This window comes from Oncorhynchus gorbuscha, linkage group LG13 (assembly GCF_021184085.1).
Source record: "Oncorhynchus gorbuscha isolate QuinsamMale2020 ecotype Even-year linkage group LG13, OgorEven_v1.0, whole genome shotgun sequence".
Classification (NCBI taxonomy): Eukaryota; Metazoa; Chordata; class Actinopteri; order Salmoniformes; family Salmonidae; genus Oncorhynchus; species Oncorhynchus gorbuscha.
The window spans coordinates 4,675,249-4,700,330 of record NC_060185.1 but is presented as its reverse complement, the minus strand read 5'-3'; the positions used below and the strand labels follow the sequence as shown (position 1 = coordinate 4,700,330).

The window sequence follows — 25,082 nt, the reverse complement described above, 5'->3', positions numbered from 1 at the left end:
AGTCTAACCCACGGTTGAGGAGGTGTGTCAGTCTTAGCCACGGTTGAGGAGGTGTGTCAGTCTTACCCACGGTGAGGAGGTGTGTCAGTCTTACCCACGGTTGAGGAGGTGTGTCAGTCTTACCCACGGTTGAGGAGGTGTGTCAGTCTTACCCACGGTTGAGGAGGTGTGTCAGTCTTACCCACGGTTGAGGAGGTGTGTCAGTCTAACCCACGGTGAGGAGGTGTGTCAGTCTTAGCCACGGTTGAGGAGGTGTGTCAGTCTTAGCCACGGTTGAGGAGGTGTGTCAGTCTTACCCACGGTTGAGGAGGTGTGTCAGTCTTAGCCACGGTTGAGGAGGTGTGTCAGTCTAACCCACGGTTGAGGAGGTGTGTCAGTCTAACCCACGGTTGAGGAGGTGTGTCAGTCTTACCCACGGTTGAGGAGGTGTGTCAGTCTAACCCACGGTTGAGGAGGTGTGTCAGTCTAACCCACGGTTGAGGAGGTGTGTCAGTCTAACCCACGGTTGAGGAGGTGTGTCAGTCTAACCCACGGTTGAGGAGGTGTGTCAGTCTAACCCACGGTTGAGGAGGTGTGTCAGTCTAACCCACGGTTGAGGAGGTGTGTCAGTCTTAGCCACGGTTGAGGAGGTGTGTCAGTCTAACCCACGGTTGAGGAGGTGTGTCAGTCTAACCCACGGTTGAGGAGGTGTGTCAGTCTTACCCACGGTTGAGGAGGTGTGTCAGTCTAACCCACGGTTGAGGAGGTGTGTCAGTCTAACCCACGGTTGAGGAGGTGTGTCAGTCTAACCCACGGTTGAGGAGGTGTGTCAGTCTAACCCACGGTGAGGAGGTGTGTCAGTCTTACCCACGGTGAGGAGGTGTGTCAGTCTTACCCACGGTGAGGAGGTGTGTCAGTCTAACCCACGGTTGAGGAGGTGTGTCAGTCTAACCCACGGTTGAGGAGGTGTGTCAGTCTAACCCACGGTGAGGAGGTGTGTCAGTCTTACCCACGGTGAGGAGGTGTGTCAGTCTTACCCACGGTGAGGAGGTGTGTCAGTCTTACCCACGGTGAGGAGGTGTGTCAGTCTTACCCACGGTGAGGAGGTGTGTCAGTCTTACCCACGGTGAGGAGGTGTGTCAGTCTTAGCCACGGTTGAGGAGGTGTGTCAGTCTTAGCCACGGTTGAGGAGGTGTGTCAGTCTAACCCACGGTTGAGGAGGTGTGTCAGTCTTAGCCACGGTTGAGGAGGTGTGTCAGTCTTACCCACGGTGAGGAGGTGTGTCAGTCTTACCCACGGTGAGGAGGTGTGTCAGTCTTACCCACGGTGAGGAGGTGTGTCAGTCTTACCCACGGTGAGGAGGTGTGTCAGTCTTACCCACGGTGAGGAGGTGTGTCAGTCTTACCCACGGTGAGGAGGTGTGTCAGTCTTACCCACGGTGAGGAGGTGCGTCAGTCTTACCCACGGTGAGGAGGTGCGTCAGTCTTACCCACGGTGAGGAGGTGCGTCAGTCTTACCCACGGTGAGGAGGTGCGTCAGTCTTACCCACGGTGAGGAGGTGCGTCAGTCTTACCCACGGTGAGGAGGTGCCATGTGACAGCGGGTGTGGCGAAGCAAGCAAAGACATCGTCAGTGCTGGCGAAGTGAGTGAGGTGAGGGCAGGCTACAGCTTGACCCCTACACTGACCCCACATCAGCACCTGACCGCTCTGAGTCTTAGCTGCAGACGTATGGCTGGTGTGGCACGCTGCCACCTCCACCATCCTACAGACAGACAGGACAGACAGACAGACAGACAGACAGGACAGACATCAGTCTTTTAGACACCTCGCCAGGCCGGACAACCTGACTGTGGCAAAGACAGGCCGGAACAAAACGGGCTTCTTCAAGTGAAGGATTTCACTGAGCAGCATTAGAGTTCAATAGATACATAATGATCAACAAGCATTATTATAACAACAAACGTAGACCGACAAGATAAATACAGGCTGGAATACAACAACAGTCTCATAATTCCAATGAGCAACCCACCCCTTCCAGGGCTTTTTCACCCCAACCCTTCCAGGGCTTTTTCACCCCGACCCCTCCAGGGCTTTTTCACCCCGACCCCTCCAGGGCTTTTTCACCCCGACCCCTCCAGGGCTTTTTCACCCCGACCCTTCCAGGGCTTTTTCACCCCGACCCCTCCAGGGCTTTTTCACCCCGACCCTTCCAGGGCTTTTTCACCCCGACCCTTCCAGGGCTTTTTCACCCCGACCCTTCCAGGGCTTTTTCACCCCGACCCTTCCAGGGCTTTTTCACCCCGACCCTTCCAGGGCTTTTTCACCCCGACCCTTCCAGGGCTTTTTCACCCCAACCCTTCCAGGGGTTGTCACCCCAACCCTTCCAGGGGTTGTCACCCCAACCCTTCCAGGGGTTGTCACCCCAACCCTTCCAGGGGTTGTCACCCCAACCTAAACCCTTCCAGGGGTTGTCACCCCAACCTAAACCCTTCCAGGGGTTGTCACCCCAACCTAAACCCTTCCAGGGGTTGTCACCCCAACCCTTCCAGGGGTTTTCAATGGAAAGGTCTTTGCCAAGATACTGAAGTGACTCTCACCCTGTTTATACCTGGTTCTAACTTGTGTCCTTCATTCTGATTTTGTCCATATTCTGATTGTGGCCACATTTGAAAACCAGTGTAGATAATCAAAAGACACATTGTGATGTGATTACCTCCAGAGGGTCGTCTGTGATTACCTCCAGAGGGTCGTCTGTGATTACCTCCAGAGGGTCGTCTGTGATTACCTCCAGAGGGTCGTCTGTGATTACCTCCAGAGGGTCGTCTGTGATTACCTCCAGAGGGTCGTCTGTGATTACCTCCAGAGGGTAGTCTGTGACTACCTCCAGAGGGTCGTCTGTGATGTGATTACCTCCAGAGGGTCGTCTGTGATGTGATTATCTCCAGAGGGTCGTCTGTGATTACCTCCAGAGGGTCGTCTGTGATTACCCCCAGAGGGTCGTCTGTGATGTGATTACCTCCAGAGGGTCGTCTGTGATGTGATTATCTCCAGAGGGTCGTCTGTGATTACCTCCAGAGGGTCGTCTGTGATTACCTCCAGAGGGTCGTCTGTGATTACCTCCAGAAGGTCGTCTGTGATTACCCCCAGAGGGTCGTCTGTGATGTGATTAACTCCAGAGGGTCGTCTGTGATGTGATTACCTCAAGAGGGTAGTATGGGTCTGGATATCTTACAAGTGTAGACAGATCTGGACCAAACCATTTAAAATCACCATTATCCTACCCTCTAATATCACCGGTAGTTGGCACCATTATCCTACCCTCTAAAATCACTGGAAGGTGGCACCATTATCCCACCCTCTAAAATCACTGGTAGTTGGCACCATTATCCCACCCTCTAAAATCACTGGTAGGTGGCACCATTATCCCACCCTCTAAAATCACCAGTAGGTGGCACCATTATCCCACCCTCTAAAATCACTGGAAGGTGGCACCATTATCCTACCCTCTAAAATCACTGGAAGGTGGCACCATTATCCCACCCTCTAAAATCACCGGTAGTTGGCACCATTATCCCACCCTCTAATATCACCGGTAGTTGGCACCATTATCCCACCCTCTAAAATCACCGGTAGGTGGCACCATTATCCCACCCTCTAAAATCACCGGTAGGTGGCACCATTATCCCACCCTCTAAAATCACCGGTAGGTGGCACCATTATCCCACCCTCTAAAATCACCGGTAGGTGGCACCATTATCCCACCCTCTAAAATCACCGGTAGGTGGCACCATTGACTGAACACATCACTATATTTCTTAGAATAAATAAATATTTTGAAATAGTAGCTGTGAAATAATTTGCACAAAAAGGGACCAGGAAATCTGGTCACAATGCAGACTCAGTCTACACCACGTGTAGACACACGGCTGGAAATGACGGCACCTTCAGAATGTGGACAATATCAGGACAAAAAGGAAGGTTTAAACGGGGCTATTGCCAATGAATCGTATGCCACCACCAGTATCGTCGGTATGTGGAAGACGAGACCAAGAGAACACACTAGCGACACCTTGCATACAAATGAGTTTCTTCATTTCATTTGACAAGGACAAAGTGAGATTTCAAACCAGGACCAAAGGGGTTTAAAATGTCACCAAAGAACAGATCTCGTTGCAGTGTGTAACAAGCACCACTTCCACTAAAGTTTTATGTCAAAGTGTAGGCTAATGTCTACGGTAGCTCCATGAACACACCAGGCTAATACACCAGGATAATACTGCTTCATGAACAGACCAGGATAATACACCAGGATAATACTGCTTCATGAACAGACCAGGATAATACTGCTTCATGAACAGACCAGGATAATACTGCTCCATGAACAGACCAGGATAATACACCAGGATAATACTGCTTCATGAACAGACCAGGATAATACTGCTTCATGAACAGACCAGGATAATACTGCTTCATGAACAGACCAGGATAATACTGCTTCATGAACAGACCAGGATAATACTGCTTCATGAACAGACCAGGATAATACTGCTTCATGAACAGACCAGGATAATACTGCTTCATGAACAGATGTACACCAGGATAATACTGTGAAATCAGAACGATATGAAGGTATGGAACTCTAGATATCGCCCTAGCCTACCCTGGAGGCTGTTCTACCCTGAAGCCCTGCGGGCCATCCTACCCTGGGGCCCGTCCTACCCTGGAGGCCGTCCTACCCTGGGGCCCGTCCTACCCTGGGGCCCGTCCTACCCTGGAGGCCGTCCTACCCTGGGGCCCATCCTACCCTGGAGGCCGTCCTACCCTGGAGGCTGTCCTACCCTGGGGCCCATCCTACCCTGGAGGCCGTCCTACCCTGGAGGCCGTCCTACCCTGGAGGCCGTCCTACCCTGGGGCCCATCCTACCCTGGAGGCCGTCCTACCCTGGAGGCTGTCCTACCCTGGGGACCTGAAGGAGATCCAGAGGAACTCACCTCTCCTTGTCTGTGTTGATGAGTGTAGGGACAGCCTGGTTACTCTTATTGCCTGTCCCCAGCTGGCCATAAGAGTTGGCCCCCCAAGCGTAAATAAAGCCCTCGTCTGTCAGCGCCAGCGTATGGGCGTAGCCACAAGCAACCTGCCAGAGAAACAGGAAGTTAATATTCAGATCTTCCTATGTCATTACCCTGCATCTTCCTACCTGCACAGCACAACCAACCATGAGTCCCACACACAGCTAACAGAGTAGGTTTGGGTTGACTCCTCACCTGTATAATGTGGACTCCTCACCTGTATAATGTGGACTCCTCACCTGTATAATGTGGACTCCTCACCTGTATAATGTGGACTCCTCACCTGTATAATGTGGACTCCTCACCTGTATAATGTGGACTCCTCACCTGTATAATGTGGACTCCTCACCTGTATAATGTGGACTCCTCACCTGTATAATGGGGACTCCTCACCTGTATAATGGGGACTCCTCACCTGTATAATGGGGACTCCTCACCTGTATAATGTGGACTCCTCACCTGTATAATGTGGACTCCTCACCTGTATAATGTGGACTCCTCACCTGTATAATGTGGACTCCTCACCTGTATAATGTGGACTCCTCACCTGTATAATGTGGACTCCTCACCTGTATAATGTGGACTCCTCACCTGTATAATGTGGACTCCTCACCTGTATAATGTTGACTCCCTGTAGAGCTGCGATCCTACACGGGGTCTGCTGGTTCCCATTGTTGCCCAGACCAAGCTGCCCGTTGCAGTTATAGCCCCAACCATAGGTCTGCAAACAGATCGCAGATTACAGTCCTACAGATAGCAACAGGACAGGGTTGTAGTCCTACAGATAGCAACAGGACAGGGTTGTAGTCCTACAGATAGCAACAGGACAGGGTTGTAGTCCTACAGATAGCAACATGGCAGGGTTGTAGTCTACAGATAGCAACAGGACAGGGTTGTAGTCCTACAGATAGCAGGGTTGTAGTCCTACAGATAGCAGGGTTGTAGTCCTACAGATAGCAACAGGACAGGGCTGTAGTCCTACAGATAGCAGGGTTGTAGTCCTACAGATAGCAACAGGACAGGGTTGTAGTCCTACAGATAGCAACAGGACAGGGTTGTAGTCCTACAGATAGCAACAGGACAGGGTAGCAACAGGACAGGGTTGTAGTCCTACAGACAGCAACATGGACAGGGTTGTAGTCCTACAGATAGCAACAGGACAGGGTTGTAGTCCTACAGATAGCAACAGGACAGGGTTGTAGTCCTACAGATAGCAACAGGACAGGGTTGTAGTCCTACAGATAGCAACAGGACAGGGTTGTAGTCCTAGCAGACAGACAGGGTTGTAGTCCTACAGATAGCAACAGGACAGGGTTGTAGTCCTACAGATAGCAGGGTTGTAGTCCTACAGATAGCAACATGACAGGGTTGTAGTCCTACAGATAGCAACAGGACAGGGTTGTAGTCCTACAGATAGCAACAGGACAGGGTTGTAGTCCTACAGATAGCAACAGGACAGGGTTGTAGTCCTACAGATAGCAACAGGACAGGGTTGTAGTCCTACAGATAGCAACAGGACAGGGTTGTAGTCCTACAGATAGCAACAGGACAGGGTTGTAGTCCTACAGATAGCAGGGTTGTAGTCCTACAGATAGCAACATGCCAGGGTTGTAGTCCTACAGGTAGCAACATGCCAGGGTTGTAGTCCTACAGGTAGCAACAGGACAGGGTTGTAGTCCTACAGATAGCAACAGGACAGGGTTGTAGTCCTACAGATAGCAACAGGACAGGGTTGTAGTCCTACAGATAGCAACAGGACACGGTTGTAGTCCTACAGATTAGCAACAGGACAGGGTTGAAGTCCTACAGATAGCAGGGTTGTAGTCCTACAGATAGAAACAGGACAGGGTTGTAGTCCTACAGATAGCAACAGGACAGGGTTGTAGTCCTACAGATAGCAACAGGACAGGGTTGTAGTCCTACAGATAGCAACAGGACAGGGTTGTAATCCTACAGATAGCAGGGTTGTAGTCCTACAGATAGCAACATGGCAGGGTTGTAGTCCTACAGGTAGCACCAGGACAGGGTTGTAGTCCTACAGATAGCAACAGGACAGGGTTGTAGTCCTACAGATAGCAACAGGACAGGGTTGTAGTCCTACAGATAGCAACAGGACAGGGTTGTAGTCCTACAGATAGCAACAGGACAGGGTTGTAGTCCTACAGATAGCAACAGGACAGGGTTGTAGTCCTACAGATAGCAACAGGACAGGGTTGTAGTCCTACAGATAGCAGGGTTGTAGTCCTACAGATAGTAGGGTTGTAGTCCTACAGATAGCAACAGGACAGGGTTGTAGTCCTACAGATAGCAGGGTTGTAGTCCTACAGATAGCAACAGGACAGGGTTGTAGTCCTACAGATAGCAGGGTTGTAGTCCTACAGATAGCAACAGGACAGGGTTGTAGTCCTACAGATAGCAACAGGACAGGGTTGTAGTCCTACAGATAGCAGGGTTGTAGTCCTACAGATAGCAACAGGACAGGGTTGTAGTCCTACAGATAGCAGGGTTGTAGTCCTACAGATAGCAGGGTTGTAGTCCTACAGATAGCAACAGGACAGGGTTGTAGTCCTACAGATAGCAGGGTTGTAGTCCTACAGATAGCAACAGGACAGGGTTGTAGTCCTACAGATAGCAGGGTTGTAGTCCTACAGATAGCAACAGGACAGGGTTGTAGTCCTACAGATAGCAACAGGACAGGGTTGTAGTCCTACAGATAGCAACAGGACAGGGTTGTAGTCCTACAGATAGCAGGGTTGTAGTCCTACAGATAGCAACAGGACAGGGTTGTAGTCCTACAGATAGCAACAGGACAGGGTTGTAGTCCTACAGATAGCAACAGGACAGGGTTGTAGTCCTACAGATAGCAACAGGACAGGGTTGTAGTCCTACAGATAGCAACAGGGCAGGGTTGTAGTCCTACAGATAGCAACAGGACAGGGTTGTAGTCCTACAGATAGCAACAGGACAGGGTTGTAGTCCTACAGATAGCAACAGGACAGGGTTGTAGTCCTACAGATAGCAACAGGACAGGGTTGTAGTCCTACAGATAGCAACAGGACAGGGTTGTAGTCCTACAGATAGCAACAGGACAGGGTTGTAGTCCTACAGATAGCAGGGTTGTAGTCCTACAGATAGCAACAGGACAGGGTTGTAGTCCTACAGATAGCAGGGTTGTAGTCCTACAGATAGCAACATGACAGGGTTGTAGTCCTACAGATAGCAACAGGACAGGGTTGTAGTCCTACAGATAGCAACAGGACAGGGTTGTAGTCCTACAGATAGCAACAGGACAGGGTTGTAGTCCTACAGATAGCAACAGGACAGGGTTGTAGTCCTACAGATAGCAACAGGGCAGGGTTGTAGTCCTACAGATAGCAACAGGACAGGGTTGTAGTCCTACAGATAGCAACAGGACAGGGTTGTAGTCCTACAGATAGCAACAGGACAGGGTTGTAGTCCTACAGATAGCAACAGGACAGGGTTGTAGTCCTACAGATAGCAACAGGACAGGGTTGTAGTCCTACAGATAGCAACAGGACAGGGTTGTAGTCCTACAGATAGCAGGGTTGTAGTCCTACAGATAGCAACAGGACAGGGTTGTAGTCCTACAGATAGCAGGGTTGTAGTCCTACAGATAGCAACATGACAGGGTTGTAGTCCTACAGATAGCAACAGGACAGGGTTGTAGTCCTACAGATAGCAACAGGACAGGGTTGTAGTCCTACAGATAGCAACAGGACAGGGTTGTAGTCCTACAGATAGCAACAGGACAGGGTTGTAGTCCTACAGATAGCAACAGGACAGGGTTGTAGTCCTACAGATAGCAGGGTTGTAGTCCTACAGATAGCAACAGGACAGGGTTGTAGTCCTACAGATAGCAACATGCCAGGGTTGTAGTCCTACAGGTAGCAACATGCCAGGGTTGTAGTCCTACAGATAGCAACAGGACAGGGTTGTAGTCCTACAGATAGCAACAGGACAGGGTTGTAGTCCTACAGATAGCAACAGGACAGGGTTGTAGTCCTACAGATAGCAACAGGACAGGGTTGTAGTCCTACAGATAGCAACAGGACACGGTTGTAGTCCTACAGATTAGCAACAGGACAGGGTTGAAGTCCTACAGATAGCAGGGTTGTAGTCCTACAGATAGAAACAGGACAGGGTTGTAGTCCTACAGATAGCAACAGGACAGGGTTGTAGTCCTACAGATAGCAACAGGACAGGGTTGTAGTCCTACAGATAGCAACAGGACAGGGTTGTAGTCCTACAGATAGCAACATGGCAGGGTTGTAGTCCTACAGGTAGCACCAGGACAGGGTTGTAGTCCTACAGATAGCAACAGGACAGGGTTGTAGTCCTACAGATAGCAACAGGACAGGGTTGTAGTCCTACAGATAGCAACAGGACAGGGTTGTAGTCCTACAGATAGCAACAGGACAGGGTTGTAGTCCTACAGATAGCAACAGGACAGGGTTGTAGTCCTACAGATAGCAGGGTTGTAGTCCTACAGATAGCAACAGGACAGGGTTGTAGTCCTACAGATAGCAGGGTTGTAGTCCTACAGATAGCAACAGGACAGGGTTGTAGTCCTACAGATAGCAGGGTTGTAGTCCTACAGATAGCAGGGTTGTAGTCCTACAGATAGCAGGGTTGTAGTCCTACAGATAGCAGGGTTGTAGTCCTACAGATAGCAACAGGACAGGGTTGTAGTCCTACAGATAGCAACAGGACAGGGTTGTAGTCCTACAGATAGCAACAGGACAGGGTTGTAGTCCTACAGATAGCAACAGGACAGGGTTGTAGTCCTACAGATAGCAACAGGACAGGGTTGTAGTCCTACAGATAGCAACAGGACAGGGTTGTAGTCCTACAGATAGCAACAGGACAGGGTTGTAGTCCTACAGATAGCAACAGGACAGGGTTGTAGTCCTACAGATAGCAGGGTTGTAGTCCTACAGATAGCAACAGGACAGGGTTGTAGTCCTACAGATAGCAACATGCCAGGGTTGTAGTCCTACAGGTAGCAACATGCCAGGGTTGTAGTCCTACAGATAGCAACAGGACAGGGTTGTAGTCCTACAGATAGCAACAGGACAGGGTTGTAGTCCTACAGATAGCAACAGGACAGGGTTGTAGTCCTACAGATAGCAACAGGACAGGGTTGTAGTCCTACAGATAGCAACAGGACACGGTTGTAGTCCTACAGATTAGCAACAGGACAGGGTTGAAGTCCTACAGATAGCAGGGTTGTAGTCCTACAGATAGAAACAGGACAGGGTTGTAGTCCTACAGATAGCAACAGGACAGGGTTGTAGTCCTACAGATAGCAACAGGACAGGGTTGTAGTCCTACAGATAGCAACAGGACAGGGTTGTAATCCTACAGATAGCAGGGTTGTAGTCCTACAGATAGCAACATGGCAGGGTTGTAGTCCTACAGGTAGCACCAGGACAGGGTTGTAGTCCTACAGATAGCAACAGGACAGGGTTGTAGTCCTACAGATAGCAACAGGACAGGGTTGTAGTCCTACAGATAGCAACAGGACAGGGTTGTAGTCCTACAGATAGCAACAGGACAGGGTTGTAGTCCTACAGATAGCAACAGGACAGGGTTGTAGTCCTACAGATAGCAGGGTTGTAGTCCTACAGATAGCAACAGGACAGGGTTGTAGTCCTACAGATAGCAACAGGACAGGGTTGTAGTCCTACAGATAGCAACAGGACAGGGTTGTAGTCCTACAGATAGCAACAGGACAGGGTTGTAGTCCTACAGATAGCAACAGGACAGGGTTGTAGTCCTACAGATAGCAGCAGGACAGGGTTGTAATCCTACAGATAGCAGGGTTGTAGTCCTACAGATAGCAACATGGCAGGGTTGTAGTCCTACAGGTAGCACCAGGACAGGGTTGTAGTCCTACAGATAGCAACAGGACAGGGTTGTAGTCCTACAGATAGCAACAGGACAGGGTTGTAGTCCTACAGATAGCAACAGGACAGGGTTGTAGTCCTACAGATAGCAACAGGACAGGGTTGTAGTCCTACAGATAGCAACAGGACAGGGTTGTAGTCCTACAGATAGCAGGGTTGTAGTCCTACAGATAGCAACAGGACAGGGTTGTAGTCCTACAGATAGCAACAGGACAGGGTTGTAGTCCTACAGATAGCAACAGGACAGGGTTGTAGTCCTACAGATAGCAACAGGACAGGGTTGTAGTCCTACAGATAGCAGGGTTGTAGTCCTACAGATAGCAACAGGACAGGGTTGTAGTCCTACAGATAGCAACAGGACAGGGTTGTAGTCCTACAGATAGCAGGGTTGTAGTCCTACAGATAGCAGGGTTGTAGTCCTACAGATAGCAACAGGACAGGGTTGTAGTCCTACAGATAGCAGGGTTGTAGTCCTACAGATAGCAACAGGACAGGGTTGTAGTCCTACAGATAGCAGGGTTGTAGTCCTACAGATAGCAACATGACAGGGTTGTAGTCCTACAGATAGCAACAGGACAGGGTTGTAGTCCTACAGATAGCAACAGGACAGGGTTGTAGTCCTACAGATAGCAACAGGACAGGGTTGTAGTCCTACAGATAGCAACAGGACAGGGTTGTAGTCCTACAGATAGCAACAGGACAGGGTTGTAGTCCTACAGATAGCAGGGTTGTAGTCCTACAGATAGCAACAGGACAGGGTTGTAGTCCTACAGATAGCAACATGCCAGGGTTGTAGTCCTACAGGTAGCAACATGCCAGGGTTGTAGTCCTACAGATAGCAACAGGACAGGGTTGTAGTCCTACAGATAGCAACAGGACAGGGTTGTAGTCCTACAGATAGCAACAGGACAGGGTTGTAGTCCTACAGATAGCAACAGGACAGGGTTGTAGTCCTACAGATAGCAACAGGACACGGTTGTAGTCCTACAGATTAGCAACAGGACAGGGTTGAAGTCCTACAGATAGCAGGGTTGTAGTCCTACAGATAGAAACAGGACAGGGTTGTAGTCCTACAGATAGCAACAGGACAGGGTTGTAGTCCTACAGATAGCAACAGGACAGGGTTGTAGTCCTACAGATAGCAACAGGACAGGGTTGTAATCCTACAGATAGCAGGGTTGTAGTCCTACAGATAGCAACATGGCAGGGTTGTAGTCCTACAGGTAGCACCAGGACAGGGTTGTAGTGCTACAGATAGCAACAGGACAGGGTTGTAGTCCTACAGATAGCAACAGGACAGGGTTGTAGTCCTACAGATAGCAACAGGACAGGGTTGTAGTCCTACAGATAGCAACAGGACAGGGTTGTAGTCCTACAGATAGCAACAGGACAGGGTTGTAGTCCTACAGATAGCAGGGTTGTAGTCCTACAGATAGCAACAGGACAGGGTTGTAGTCCTACAGATAGCAGGGTTGTAGTCCTACAGATAGCAACAGGACAGGGTTGTAGTCCTACAGATAGCAACAGGACAGGGTTGTAGTCCTACAGATAGCAACAGGACAGGGTTGTAGTCCTACAGATAGCAACAGGACAGGGTTGTAGTCCTACAGATAGCAACAGGACAGGGTTGTAGTCCTACAGATAGCAACAGGACAGGGTTGTAGTCCTACAGATAGCAACAGGACAGGGTTGTAGTCCTACAGATAGCAACAGGACAGGGTTGTAGTCCTACAGATAGCAACAGGACAGGGTTGTAGTCCTACAGATAGCAACAGGACAGGGTTGTAGTCCTACAGATAGCAGCAGGACAGGGTTGTAATCCTACAGATAGCAGGGTTGTAGTCCTACAGATAGCAACATGGCAGGGTTGTAGTCCTACAGGTAGCACCAGGACAGGGTTGTAGTCCTACAGATAGCAACAGGACAGGGTTGTAGTCCTACAGATAGCAACAGGACAGGGTTGTAGTCCTACAGATAGCAACAGGACAGGGTTGTAGTCCTACAGATAGCAACAGGACAGGGTTGTAGTCCTACAGATAGCAACAGGACAGGGTTGTAGTCCTACAGATAGCAGGGTTGTAGTCCTAGCAACAGGACAGATAGCAACAGGACAGGGTTGTAGTCCTACAGATAGCAACAGGACAGGGTTGTAGTCCTACAGATAGCAGGGTTGTAGTCCTACAGATAGCAACAGGACAGGGTTGTAGTCCTACAGATAGCAACAGGACAGGGTTGTAGTCCTACAGATAGCAGGGTTGTAGTCCTACAGATAGCAGGGTTGTAGTCCTACAGATAGCAACAGGACAGGGTTGTAGTCCTACAGATAGCAGGGTTGTAGTCCTACAGATAGCAACAGGACAGGGTTGTAGTCCTACAGATAGCAACAGGACAGGGTTGTAGTCCTACAGATAGCAACAGGACAGGGTTGTAGTCCTACAGATAGCAACAGGACAGGGTTGTAGTCCTACAAATAGCAACAGGACAGGGTTGTAGTCCTACAGATAGCAGGGTTGTAGTCCTACAGATAGCAACAGGACAGGGTTGTAGTCCTACAGATAGCAACAGGACAGGGTTGTAGTCCTACAGATAGCAGGGTTGTAGTCCTACAGATAGCAACAGGACAGGGTTGTAGTCCTACAGATAGCAACAGGACAGGGTTGTAGTCCTACAGATAGCAGGGTTGTAGTCCTACAGATAGAAACAGGACAGGGTTGTAGTCCTACAGATAGTAAGACTATATTAATACAATCCATCCTAACTCACTGACTTCATTGGATGCATCAGCAGCCTTCCACGCTCAAAAACACAAATTATATATTTTTGGACAGCCATTATATTTACTGTCACTTTTTCACTGCCTGCAGCCGAATCAATAGTTGATTACGAAAACAGACTGTTCTGCTGCTACGACTTCATCAACTACCGATCAATGCATCGATTTCTTACGTTTTCTCCATCCTCTGTGTTTCTGCCACACAGACAAACTCGGCCTGGACAGGAACGTGACCGTATAAGATACTGGTTGTATTCAGGATTTACACTTCGGTCTCCTTTACCTCTCCATTGTCCAGCACAGCCATGGAACAGAGCTGACCACAGGCGATATTAACCACCACTTTGTTCTGCAGGCAGCTGCTGACCCGACGCGGCGTGGGCTGGTTGGCCGTCGACCCTGACCCCACCTGGCCAGAGTTGTTGTAGCCCCATGCAAACACCTTGGGGGGGGGTCAGAGGTGAAAGGTTAAAAAAAGGTCACAGAACCAGACTATGAACATTTAAGAACAGATGCACACTGTATGTACATATCTACCTAAATTACCTCAACCCTTTGCTGTGCAAGAAAACCAAACATTGTTGTTCAAAACAGAAGAGGGAACTAACAAAAGCTGTGTTAATATAATAATAATAATATATGCCATTTAGCAGACGCTTTTATCCAAAGCGACTTACAGTCATGTGTGCATACATTCTACGTATGGGTGGTCCCGGGGATCGAACCCACTACCCTGGCGTTACAAGTGGCATGCTCTACCAACTGAGCTACAGAAGGACCATTTCACAAATGGCAGTTATTAAATCCTATTTATAATGAACAAAAAAATATATAGAAAACGCAACATGTAACAAATTCACAGATTTTTACCGAGTTTACAGTTCAGGTAAGAATCAGGCAATCCAAATAAATGCATTAGGCCCAGTCATGTGAAAGGGGTGGAGCCATGGGCGGAGCCTGGGAGGGCATAGGGCCAACCCAGAATTAGATTTCCCCCACAAAAAGGGCTTTACTACAGTCATAATTGCTCCTCGGCTGTCCGGGTGGCTGAAGAAGACAGATGAGGAGGTCCTGGGCTGGCGCAGCTACACGTGGTGGTCTACGGTTTTGAGGCTGATTAGCCGTACTGCCAAATTCTCTAAAAATTATGTTGGAGGCGGCTTATGGTTGAGAAATGAACATTCAATTATTTGGCAACAGCTCCGGTGGACATTCCTACAGTCAGCATGTCAATTGCACACTGCCTCAAAACTTGAGACATCTGTGGCTTCGTGTTGGTTGGCAAAACTGCACAATTTAGATTGGCCTTTTATTGTGCCCAGCACAAGGTGCACATGTGTAATGATCATGCTGTTTAATCAACTTCTTGATATGCAACACCTGTCAGGGTGGATGGATTATCTTGGGAAAATGAGAAATGCTCACTAACAGGGATGTAAAGAAAATGTGTGCACAATGACAGAAATTATATTTTTTTGTGCATATAGAACATTTCTGGGATCTTTTAAGTTCAGCTCATGAAAAACGGGACCAACACTTTACATGTTGCGTTTAGCCAGGAATCTGATACAAATCTGAACCATTTTTTTTTAACTAATCGAGAAGTAGTAGTATCTTTAAATCCCCAAGGTCCTTGATCCTCTTGAGAACCACTGATCAAAAAGACATGCTATTTCCGTACAGGGTCAACATGGCTGATTGTGTGATTGTGTCTTGTTGTCTATATGCCTCTGGGACCGATTTGTAAGCCCAAAATAAATCAGCGTTATCTTTATTTTACTTTATCAGTGTCTGAGCTCTGATCAAGGGATAAAGTGGCGTTGACTTTGGGGAGCTTTTCCCACCAGAACACTTTGGAGGAGCAGTGACCATTTTAGGGATGTGTCAACCTGCTCAAATGGAGTAAAATATGCAGTCAAAAGATTGGACACATCTACTCATTCAAGGGTTTTGTCTTTATTTTGTACTATTTTATACATTGTAGAATAATAGTGAAGACATCAAAACTATGAAATAACACATATGGAATCATGTAGTAACCAAAAAAAAGTGTTAAACAAATAAACATATATTTTATATTTGAGATTCTTCAAATTAGCCACCCTTTGCCTTGATGACAGCTTTGCACACTCTTGGCATTCTCTCAACCAGACTTCATGAGGTAGAGCACCTGGAATGCATTTCAATTAACAGGTGTGCCTGGTTAAAAGTTCATTTGAGGAATTTATTTCCTTCTTAATGCGTTTGAGCCAATCAGCTGTGTTGTGACAAGGTAGGGTTGGTATACGGAAGATAACCCTATTTGGTAAAAGACCAAGTCCATATTATGGCAAGAACAGCTCAAATAAATAAAGAGAAATGACAGTCCATCATTACTTTAAGACATGAAGGTCAGTCAATACTGAAAATGTAAAGAATTTTTCACATTTCTTCAAGTGCAGTCGCAAAACCCATCAAGCGCTATGATGAAACTGGCTCTCATGAGGACCGCCACAGGAAAGGAAGACCCAGAGTTACCTCTGTTGCAGAGGATAAGTCCAGTAGAGTTACCAGCCTCAGAAATTGCAGCCCAAATAAATGCTTCAGAGTTCAAGTAACAGACAGACACATCAACTGTTCAGGACACCAATAAGTAGAAGAGACTTGCTTGAGGCAAGAAACACGAGCAATGGACATTAGACCGGTGGAAATGTGTGCTTTGGTCTGATGAGTCCAAATTTGATATTTTTGGTTCCAACCACCGTGTCTTTCTGAGATGTAGAGAAGGTGAATGGATGATCTCAGCATGTGTGGTTCCCAATTTGAAGCATGGAGGAGGAGGTGGTGTGATGGTGCTTTGCTGGTGACACTCTGTGATTTATTTAGAATTCAAGGCACACTTAACCAGCATGGCTACCACAGCATTCTGCAGCGATACACCATCCCATCTGGTTTGGGCTTAGTGGGACTATCATTTGTTTTTTAACAGGACAATGACCCAACACTCCAGGCTGTGTAAGGGCTATTTGACCAAGAAGGAGAGTGATGGAGTGCTGCATCAGATGACCTGGCCTCCACAATCACCCGACCTCAACCCATTTGAGATGGTTTGGGATGAGTTGGAGCGCAGACTGAAGGAAAAGCAGCCAATGAGGTGTTATTTCACCTCTAAAAGAAGTGTCCAAACTTTTGACAGGTACTGTACATCCACCTCCTTCTCGTTGAAAGGCGGTACAATTTCTGACCAAGATCAAACTCTGTTCATGGTGGCATGACTGGATACTGAGTGCTTGGATCGCTCTCTCTCTCTCTCTCTCTCTCTCTCTCTCTCTCTCTCTCTCTCTCTCTCTCTCTCTCCCCCTCTCCCTCTACCCTCTCTCCCTCCCTCCCCCCCTATAGCCACTCAACAACACCGCCTACAGCCACTCAACAACACCGCCTACAGCCACTCAACAACACCGCCTACAGCCACTCAACAACACCGCCTACAGCCACTCAACAACACCGCCTACAGCCACTCAACAACACCGCCTACAGCTACTCAACAACACCGCCTACAGCTACTCAACAACACCGCCTACAGCCACTCAACAACACCGCCTACAGCCACTCTCAATAACACCGCCTACAGCCACTCTCAATAACACCGCCTACAGCCACTCTCAATAACACCGCCTACAGCCACTCTCAATAACACCGCCTACAGCCACTCTCAATAACACCGCCTACAGCCACTCTCAATAACACCGCCTACAGCCACTCTCAATAACACCGCCTACAGCCACTCTCAATAATATATGCCATTTAGCAGACGCTTTTATCCAAAGCGACTTACAGTCATGTGTGCATACATTCTACGTATGGGTGGTCCCGGGAATCGAACCCACTACCCTGGCGTTACAAGCGCCATGCTCTACCAACTGAGCTACAGAAGGACCACAATAGACCACAATAACACCGCCTACAGCCACTCTCAGTAACACCGCCTACAGCCACTCTCAGTAACACCGCCTACAGCCACTCTCAGTAACACCGCCTACAGCCACTCTCAGTAACACCGCCTACAGCCACTCTCAGTAACACCGCCTACAGCCACTCTCAGTAACACCGCCTACAGCCACTCTCAGTAACACCGCCTACAGCCACTCTCAGTAACACCGCCTACAGCCACTCTCAGTAACACCGCCTACAGCCACTCTCAGTAACACCGCCTACAGCCACGCAGTAACACCGCCTACAGCCACGCAGTAACACCGCCTACAGCCACTCAGTAACACCGCCTACAGCCACTCAGTAACACCGCCTACAGCCACTCAGTAACACCGCCTACAGCCACTCAGTAACACCGCCTACAGCCACTCAGTAACACCGCCTACAGCCACTCAGTAACACCGCCTACAGCCACTCTCAGTAACACCGCCTACAGCCACTCAGTAACACCGCCTACAGCCACTCAGTAACACCGCCTACAGCCACTCAGTAACACCGCCTACAGCCACTCAGTAACACCGCCTACAGCCACTCAGTAACACCGCCTACAGCCACTCAGTAACACCGCCTACAGCCACTCAGTAACACCGCCTATAGCCACTCAGTAACACCGCCTATAGCCACTCAGTAACACCGCCTATAGCCACTCAGTAACACCGCCTATAGCCACTCTCAATAACACCGCCTACAGCCACTCAATAACACCGCCTACAGCCACTCAATAACACCGCCTACAGCCACTCAATAACACCGCCTACAGCCACTCAATAACACCGCCTATAGCCACTCAATAACACCGCCTACAGCCACTCAATAACACCGCCTACAGCCACGTCATTATCCCCTCCCTGTATGTACACACACACCTCTGGGCCCTGGACATGGCACATACCTCTGGGCCCAATACCTCTGGGCCCAATACCTCTGGGCCCAATACCTCTGGGCCCAATACCTCTGGGCCCAATACCTCTGGGCCCAATACCTCTGGGCCCAATACCTCTGGGCCCAATACCTCTGGGCCCAATACCTCTGGGCCCAATACCTCTGGGCCCAATACCTCTGGGCCCAATACCTCTGGGCCCAATACCTCTGGGCCCAATACCTCTGGGCCCAATACCTCTGGGCCCAATACCTCTGGGACCAATACCTCTGGGACCAATACCTCTGGGACCAATACCTCTGGGCCCAATACCTCTGGGCCCAATACCTCTGGGCCCAATACCTCTGGGCCCAATACCTCTGGGCCCAATACCTCTGGGCCCAATACCTCTGGGCCCTGGTCAAAAGTGATGCACTATAAGAAATAGTGTGCAATTTAGGACGCATCCTACCTCTCCGTCGGTAGTGAGGGCGATGGTGTGGTGAGAGCCACAGGCCACCTCCGTCACCCTCTTGTTGAGCAGGTTAGTGGAGACCTGGGCTGGGGTCAAGCCATGGTTGGTGGTCCCATTTCCCAGCTGGCTGTAGCCGTTGTGTCCCCAGGCAAACACCTCTCCATCTACACAGCACATATAATAGATTGATTTGATTTAGTTGACAAATATCCACATTTACAGGTCATAATTAACCTCAATCCAATGTCCACCTTCTACGGAGTAAAAATGGGAAAAATACTAAATCTATTTTCTTGACAAAAAAAACTATACAAAAATATATGGAATCCTACTTTAACAAGCAACAAAAATGTACCAAACATGATTTAGATCGCCTCATCTCACCGGCAGTAGCGATGACTACATGTGGTCCTGTTCCGTAGCTCAGAGAGACTATTTTCTTCCCACATAGCACGTCGATCCTGCGGGGCTCTATGGTACTCTGCAGGTCCCCCAGACCCAGACAGCCACTACAGTTGGTGCCCAGGGCAAACACCTGTACAATGAGGAGCAAAACAACTTGTCTGAGCCCCAAATTACAACCTATTCCCTCTAAGAGTGAACTAATTGTGACCAGAAACCCATATGGCTCAGCTTAATTTCTATGAGCTTAAAAAGATAGGGAAAGGAAGGGGGGGGGGATACCTAGTCAGTCGCAAAACTGAATGCATTCAACTGAAATGTATTTTTCCACATTCGATGCCTGGGGAACAGTGGGTTAACTGCCTTGCTCAGGGGTAAGAATGATAATAATACTATATAGGCATGTTGTTGTCACGTAACGGATTCTTATCGTGTTATTTCCATGATAAGCATCTAGGGCCCGTTTCCTGGGTAATCCCATTCTTGAACTAAAAAGCATGCATGGAGCATTTCTTGAAAGACCATAGAATTGTGTATTTATTATAGATCCCCATTGGCGGCTACCTACTCTTCCTGGTGTTCGGAAAAATGTCTTTCCTCAAAGCCAGTGGCATGTCATTGGTAAAGATTAATTATTTTTCAAAGGGGCCTAGACGGCTGCCCTGGGAAATTCCTTATTCTACCTGGATTATGTTGGAGAGGCTTCCATTAAAGAACACCCTCTGTTTTCTGTTAGACAGGGAACTCTTTATCCACATTATAGCAGGGGGTGTAAAGCCATAACACCCTCTGTTTTCTGTTAGACAGGGAACTCTTTATCCACATTATAGCAGGGGGTGTAAAGCCATAACACCCGCTGTGTTCTGTTAGACAGGTAACTCTTTATCCACATTATAGCAGGGGGTGTAAAGCCATAACACCCTCTGTGTTCTGTTAGACAGGTAACTCTTTATCCACATTATAGCAGGGGGTGTAAAGCCATAACATCCTCTGTGTTCTGTTAGACAGCTAACTCTTTATCCACATTATAGCAGGGGGTGTAAAGCCATAACACCCTCTGTGTTCTGTTAGACAGGTAACTCTTTATCCATAATATAGCAGGGGGTGTAAAGCCATAACACATATGTTTTTACAGCAGCAGACTATGATCGATAATGTCAAAAGCTGCACTGAAGTCTAACAAAACAGCCTCCCACAATCTTTTTTTATCATCAAATTCTCTCAGCCAATCATCAGTCATTTGTGTAAGTGCTGCTTGTTGAGCGTCCTTCCCTATAAGCTAAACGTTTGTCGTCAATTTGTTTACTGAGAAATAGCATTGTATCTGGTCAAACACCAAGTTTACTAAGGGTTGGTAACAGGCTGATTGGTCGGCTATTTGAGCCAGTAAAGGGGGCTTTTACTATTCTTAGGTAGAGGAATGACTTCAGCTTCCCTCCAGACCTGAGGGAACACACTCTCTAGTAGGCTTAGTTTGAAGATGTGGCAAATAGTAGTGGTAATATCGTCCTCTATTATCCACAGTAATGTTACATCCAAGTTGTCAGACCCCAGTGGCTTGTCATTGTTGATAAACAACAAAACTTTTTTCACCTCTTCCACACTCACTTTATGGAATTTAAAATGACAATTCTTGTATTTTATAATTTGGTCAGATATATTTGGATGTGTAGTGTCAGCGTTTGTTGCTGGCATGTCATGCCTAAATTTGCTAATCTTGCCAATTAAAAAACATAATTAAAGTAGTTGGCGATATCAGTGGGTTTTGTGATGAATGAGCCATCTGATTCAATGAATGACGGAGCGGAGTTTGCTTCCCCTCCCCCCAAAATGTAACTTAAGATACTCCAAAGCTTTTTACTGTCATTCATCTTTGTTTCATAGTGTAGTTTCTTCTTTTTTATTCCGTTTAGTCACATGATTTCTCAATTTATAATACTTTGGCCAATCGGTTGTTCAGACAGACTTATTTGTGTTTCAATTCCTCATCCCTCTCAACCATACAATGTTTAATTCCTCATACCTCTCAACCATACAATGTTTCAATTCCTCATCCCTCTCAACCATACAATGTTTAATTCCTCATCCCTCTCAACCACACAATGTTTAATTCCTCATCCCTCTCAACCACACAATGTTTAATTCCTCATCAATCCACAGGGATTTAACCGTTTTAAAAGGTCATTTTCTTAATTAGTACGTGTTTATTAACAACTGGAATAAGCAATTTCATAAATCCTCATTACACACCACAGACCAGCAAATATTATTTACATCATCAACATAGGAATCACTACAAAACTTATTGTATGACCTCTTATACACTATATTAGGCCCGGCCTGACCTCTCATACACTATATTAGGCCCGGCCTGACCTCTCATACACTATATTAGGCCCGGCCTGACCTCTCATACACTATATTAGGCCCGGCCTGACCTCTCATACACTATATTAGGCCCAGCCTGACCTCTCATACACTATATTAGGCCCGGCCTGACCTCTCATACACTATATTAGGCCCGGCCTGACCTCTCATACACTATATTAGGCCCGGCCTGACCTCTCATACACTATATTAGGCCCGGCCTGACCTCTCATACACTATATTAGGCCCGGCCTGACCTCTCATACACTATATTAGGCCCGGCCTGACCTCTCATACACTATATTAGGCCCGGCCTGACCTCTTATACACTATATTAGGCCCGGCCTGACCTCTCATACACTATATTAAGATGAATCTGTAGCCAGATTACTACAACAGTATTTAACATTATCCAGATACTGACTGTCTATAGCAGCTTCCCTCCAGAAAGGGCTTTAGGTGAGGCAGATGAACCTGTAGCCATATTACTTCAACAGTATTTAACATGAGATCCTCTCTACTCTTTACAGTAATGTGGTTCTGAATTATAAACAGAAACACCTCCTCCATTGGTATTCCTATATTCTTTTGTTGTAAAAGTTTAGCCTGGGTGCCCACTTTTAAGTTTATAAAGACACGGCATGACAAAAGTAAGTAACATCATAGCCTGGGTGTAAACTGGGTCCTTTTTGAGAAAAACAAATGGATCAGTGTGTTAAGACACAGTCAGACATGAACAGAGGCTTTCAGATGGATCAAAAACAGGGCTTTACAATGGCTAAATATAGCCTCACTATCTGCTTGATCCAGTCTCTGGAACTATCGTTCGCTGACTGACCTCAGGCTGTATCCCCACACGGTATTCCCCACACGGTATTCCCCACACGGTATTCCCCACACGGTATTCCCCACACGGTATTCCCCACACGGTATTCCCCACACGGTATTCCCCACACGGTATTCCCCACACGGTATTCCCCACACGGTATTCCCCACACGGTATTCCCCACACGGTATTCCCTACACGGTGCCTCGCAAACGGATCCTCTTACGAGGATTTCTTCACGTTTTTACTGTGTTACAAAGATTTTAAAATGGATTTGTTATTTCTTGTGAACAATCTACAGAAAATACTCTAATGTGAAAGTGGAAGAAAATTATTATCTCTTTTTACATAAAAAAAAAAAAATGTAAATCTATAAACTAAAATATAGTCATTCCATAAGTATTCAGCACCCTGGTTTTGGCAAGACGAAATTAGTTCAGGAGATAAATGTGGCTCCACTAATCACCGAATAAGTGACACAAACTCCCTCCGTGTTAAAGAATAGGTGATGACATGATTTATAAATGACTACAAGTCACATAATAAGTTCAGGAGTAAAACATGTGCTTATTAACAAGTCACATAAATAAGTTCAGGAGTAAAACATGTGCTTATTAACAAGTCACATAAATAAGTTCAGGAGTAAAACATGTGCTTATTAACAAGTCACATAAATAAGTTCAGGAGTAAAACATGTGCTTATTAACAAGTCACATAAATAAGTTCAGGAGTAAAACATGTGCTTATTAACAAGTCACATAAATAAGTTCAGAAAAACATGTGCTTATTAACAAGTCACATAAATAAGTTAGTAAAACATGTGCTTATTAACAAGTCACATAAATAAGTTCAAGTAAAACATGTGCTTATTAACAAGTCACATAAATAAGTTCAGGAGTAAAACATGTGCTTATTAACAAGTCCATAAATAAGTTCAGGAGTAAAACATGTGCTTATTAACAAGTCACATAAATAAGTTCAGGAGTAAAACATGTGCTTATTAACAAGTCACATAATAAGTTCAGGAGTAAAACATGTGCTTATTAACAAGTCACATAAATAAGTTCAGGAGTAAAACATGTGCTTATTAACAAGTCACATAAATAAGTTCAGGAGTAAAAATGTGCTTATTAACAAGTCACATAAATAAGTTCAGGAGTAAAACATGTGCTTATTAACAAGTCACATAAATAAGTTCAGGAGTAAAACATGTGCTTATTAACAAGTCACATAAATAAGTTCAGGAGTAAAACATGTGCTTATTAACAAGTCACATAAATAAGTTCAGGAGTAAAACATGTGCTTATTAACAAGTCACATAAATAAGTTCAGGAGTAAAACATGTGCTTATTAACAAGTCACATAAATAAGTTCAGGAGTAAAACATGTGCTTATTAACAAGTCACATAAATAAGTTCAGGAGTAAAACATGTGCTTATTAACAAGTCACATAAATAAGTTCAGGAGTAAAACATGTGCTTATTAACAAGTCACATAAATAAGTTCAGGAGTAAAACATGTGCTTATTAACAAGTCACATAAATAAGTTCAGGAGTAAAACATGTGCTTATTAACAAGTCACATAAATAAGTTCAGGAGTAAAACATGTGCTTATTAACAAGTCACATAAATAAGTTCAGGAGTAAAACATGTGCTTATTAACAAGTCACATAATAAGTTCAGGAGTAAAAATGTACTTATCATGTTGTATGGACTCTGTGTGCAACATTGTAGTTACTCCACAATACTAACCAAAGGACAGAGTGAAAATAAGGAAGTCTGTACAGAATACAAATATTCCAAAATATGCATCCTGTTTACAATAAGGCACTAAAGTAAAACTGGAGAAAAAAAAATAGCTAAGAAATTATCTTTATGTCCTGAATAGAAGGCGTTATATCTTTGGGGCAAATCCAACACATCACTGAGTACCTCCTCATATTTTCAAGTATGGTGGTGGCTGCATCATGTTATGGGTATGCTTGTCATCAGCAAGGACTAGGGAAATCTTCAGGAAAAAAAATAATGGAAAAGATCTTGGCACAGGCAAAATCCGAAAGGAAAACCTGGTTCAGTCTGCTTTCCACCAGACACTGGGAGATGAATTCACCTTTCAGCAGGACAATAACCTGGTTCAGTCTGCTTTCCACCAGACACTGGGAGATGAATTCACCTTTCAGCAGGACAACAACCTAAAGCACAAGGCCTAATACATATACTAGAGTTGCTTACCAAGAATATATTGAATGTTCCTAAGATGCCTAGTTACAGCTTTGACTTAAAATAAATAAATAATAAATAAAATAAAAATATACATTATTTTTTATTTATTGGCTTAAATCTCTCTATTTGTTATTATTATTATTATTTATTTTTGTGTGTGTAACCTGTTGACAAAATAAGACAATTAAATCCCCCTTTGTAACACAATAAA

General features: G+C 46.5%; 1 protein-coding gene across 2 annotated transcripts in view; it reads right to left on the bottom strand.

The window, feature by feature from the left end:
* The window catches only part of rcbtb2 (regulator of chromosome condensation (RCC1) and BTB (POZ) domain containing protein 2), a 45,535-nt gene that overhangs the window by 13,425 nt on the left and 7,028 nt on the right, over positions 1-25,082 (bottom strand). For both annotated transcript variants that reach the window (XM_046293613.1, XM_046293614.1), the window contains exons 3-8: positions 19,438-19,588; positions 19,051-19,217; positions 14,034-14,192; positions 5,664-5,771; positions 4,973-5,115; positions 1,553-1,743 (exon numbers count right to left, since the gene is read on the bottom strand). In XM_046293613.1, coding sequence (XP_046149569.1) covers positions 1,553-1,743; positions 4,973-5,115; positions 5,664-5,771; positions 14,034-14,192; positions 19,051-19,217; positions 19,438-19,588 — 919 coding nt within the window. The remainder of the gene's footprint in view (positions 1-1,552; positions 1,744-4,972; positions 5,116-5,663; positions 5,772-14,033; positions 14,193-19,050; positions 19,218-19,437; positions 19,589-25,082) is intronic.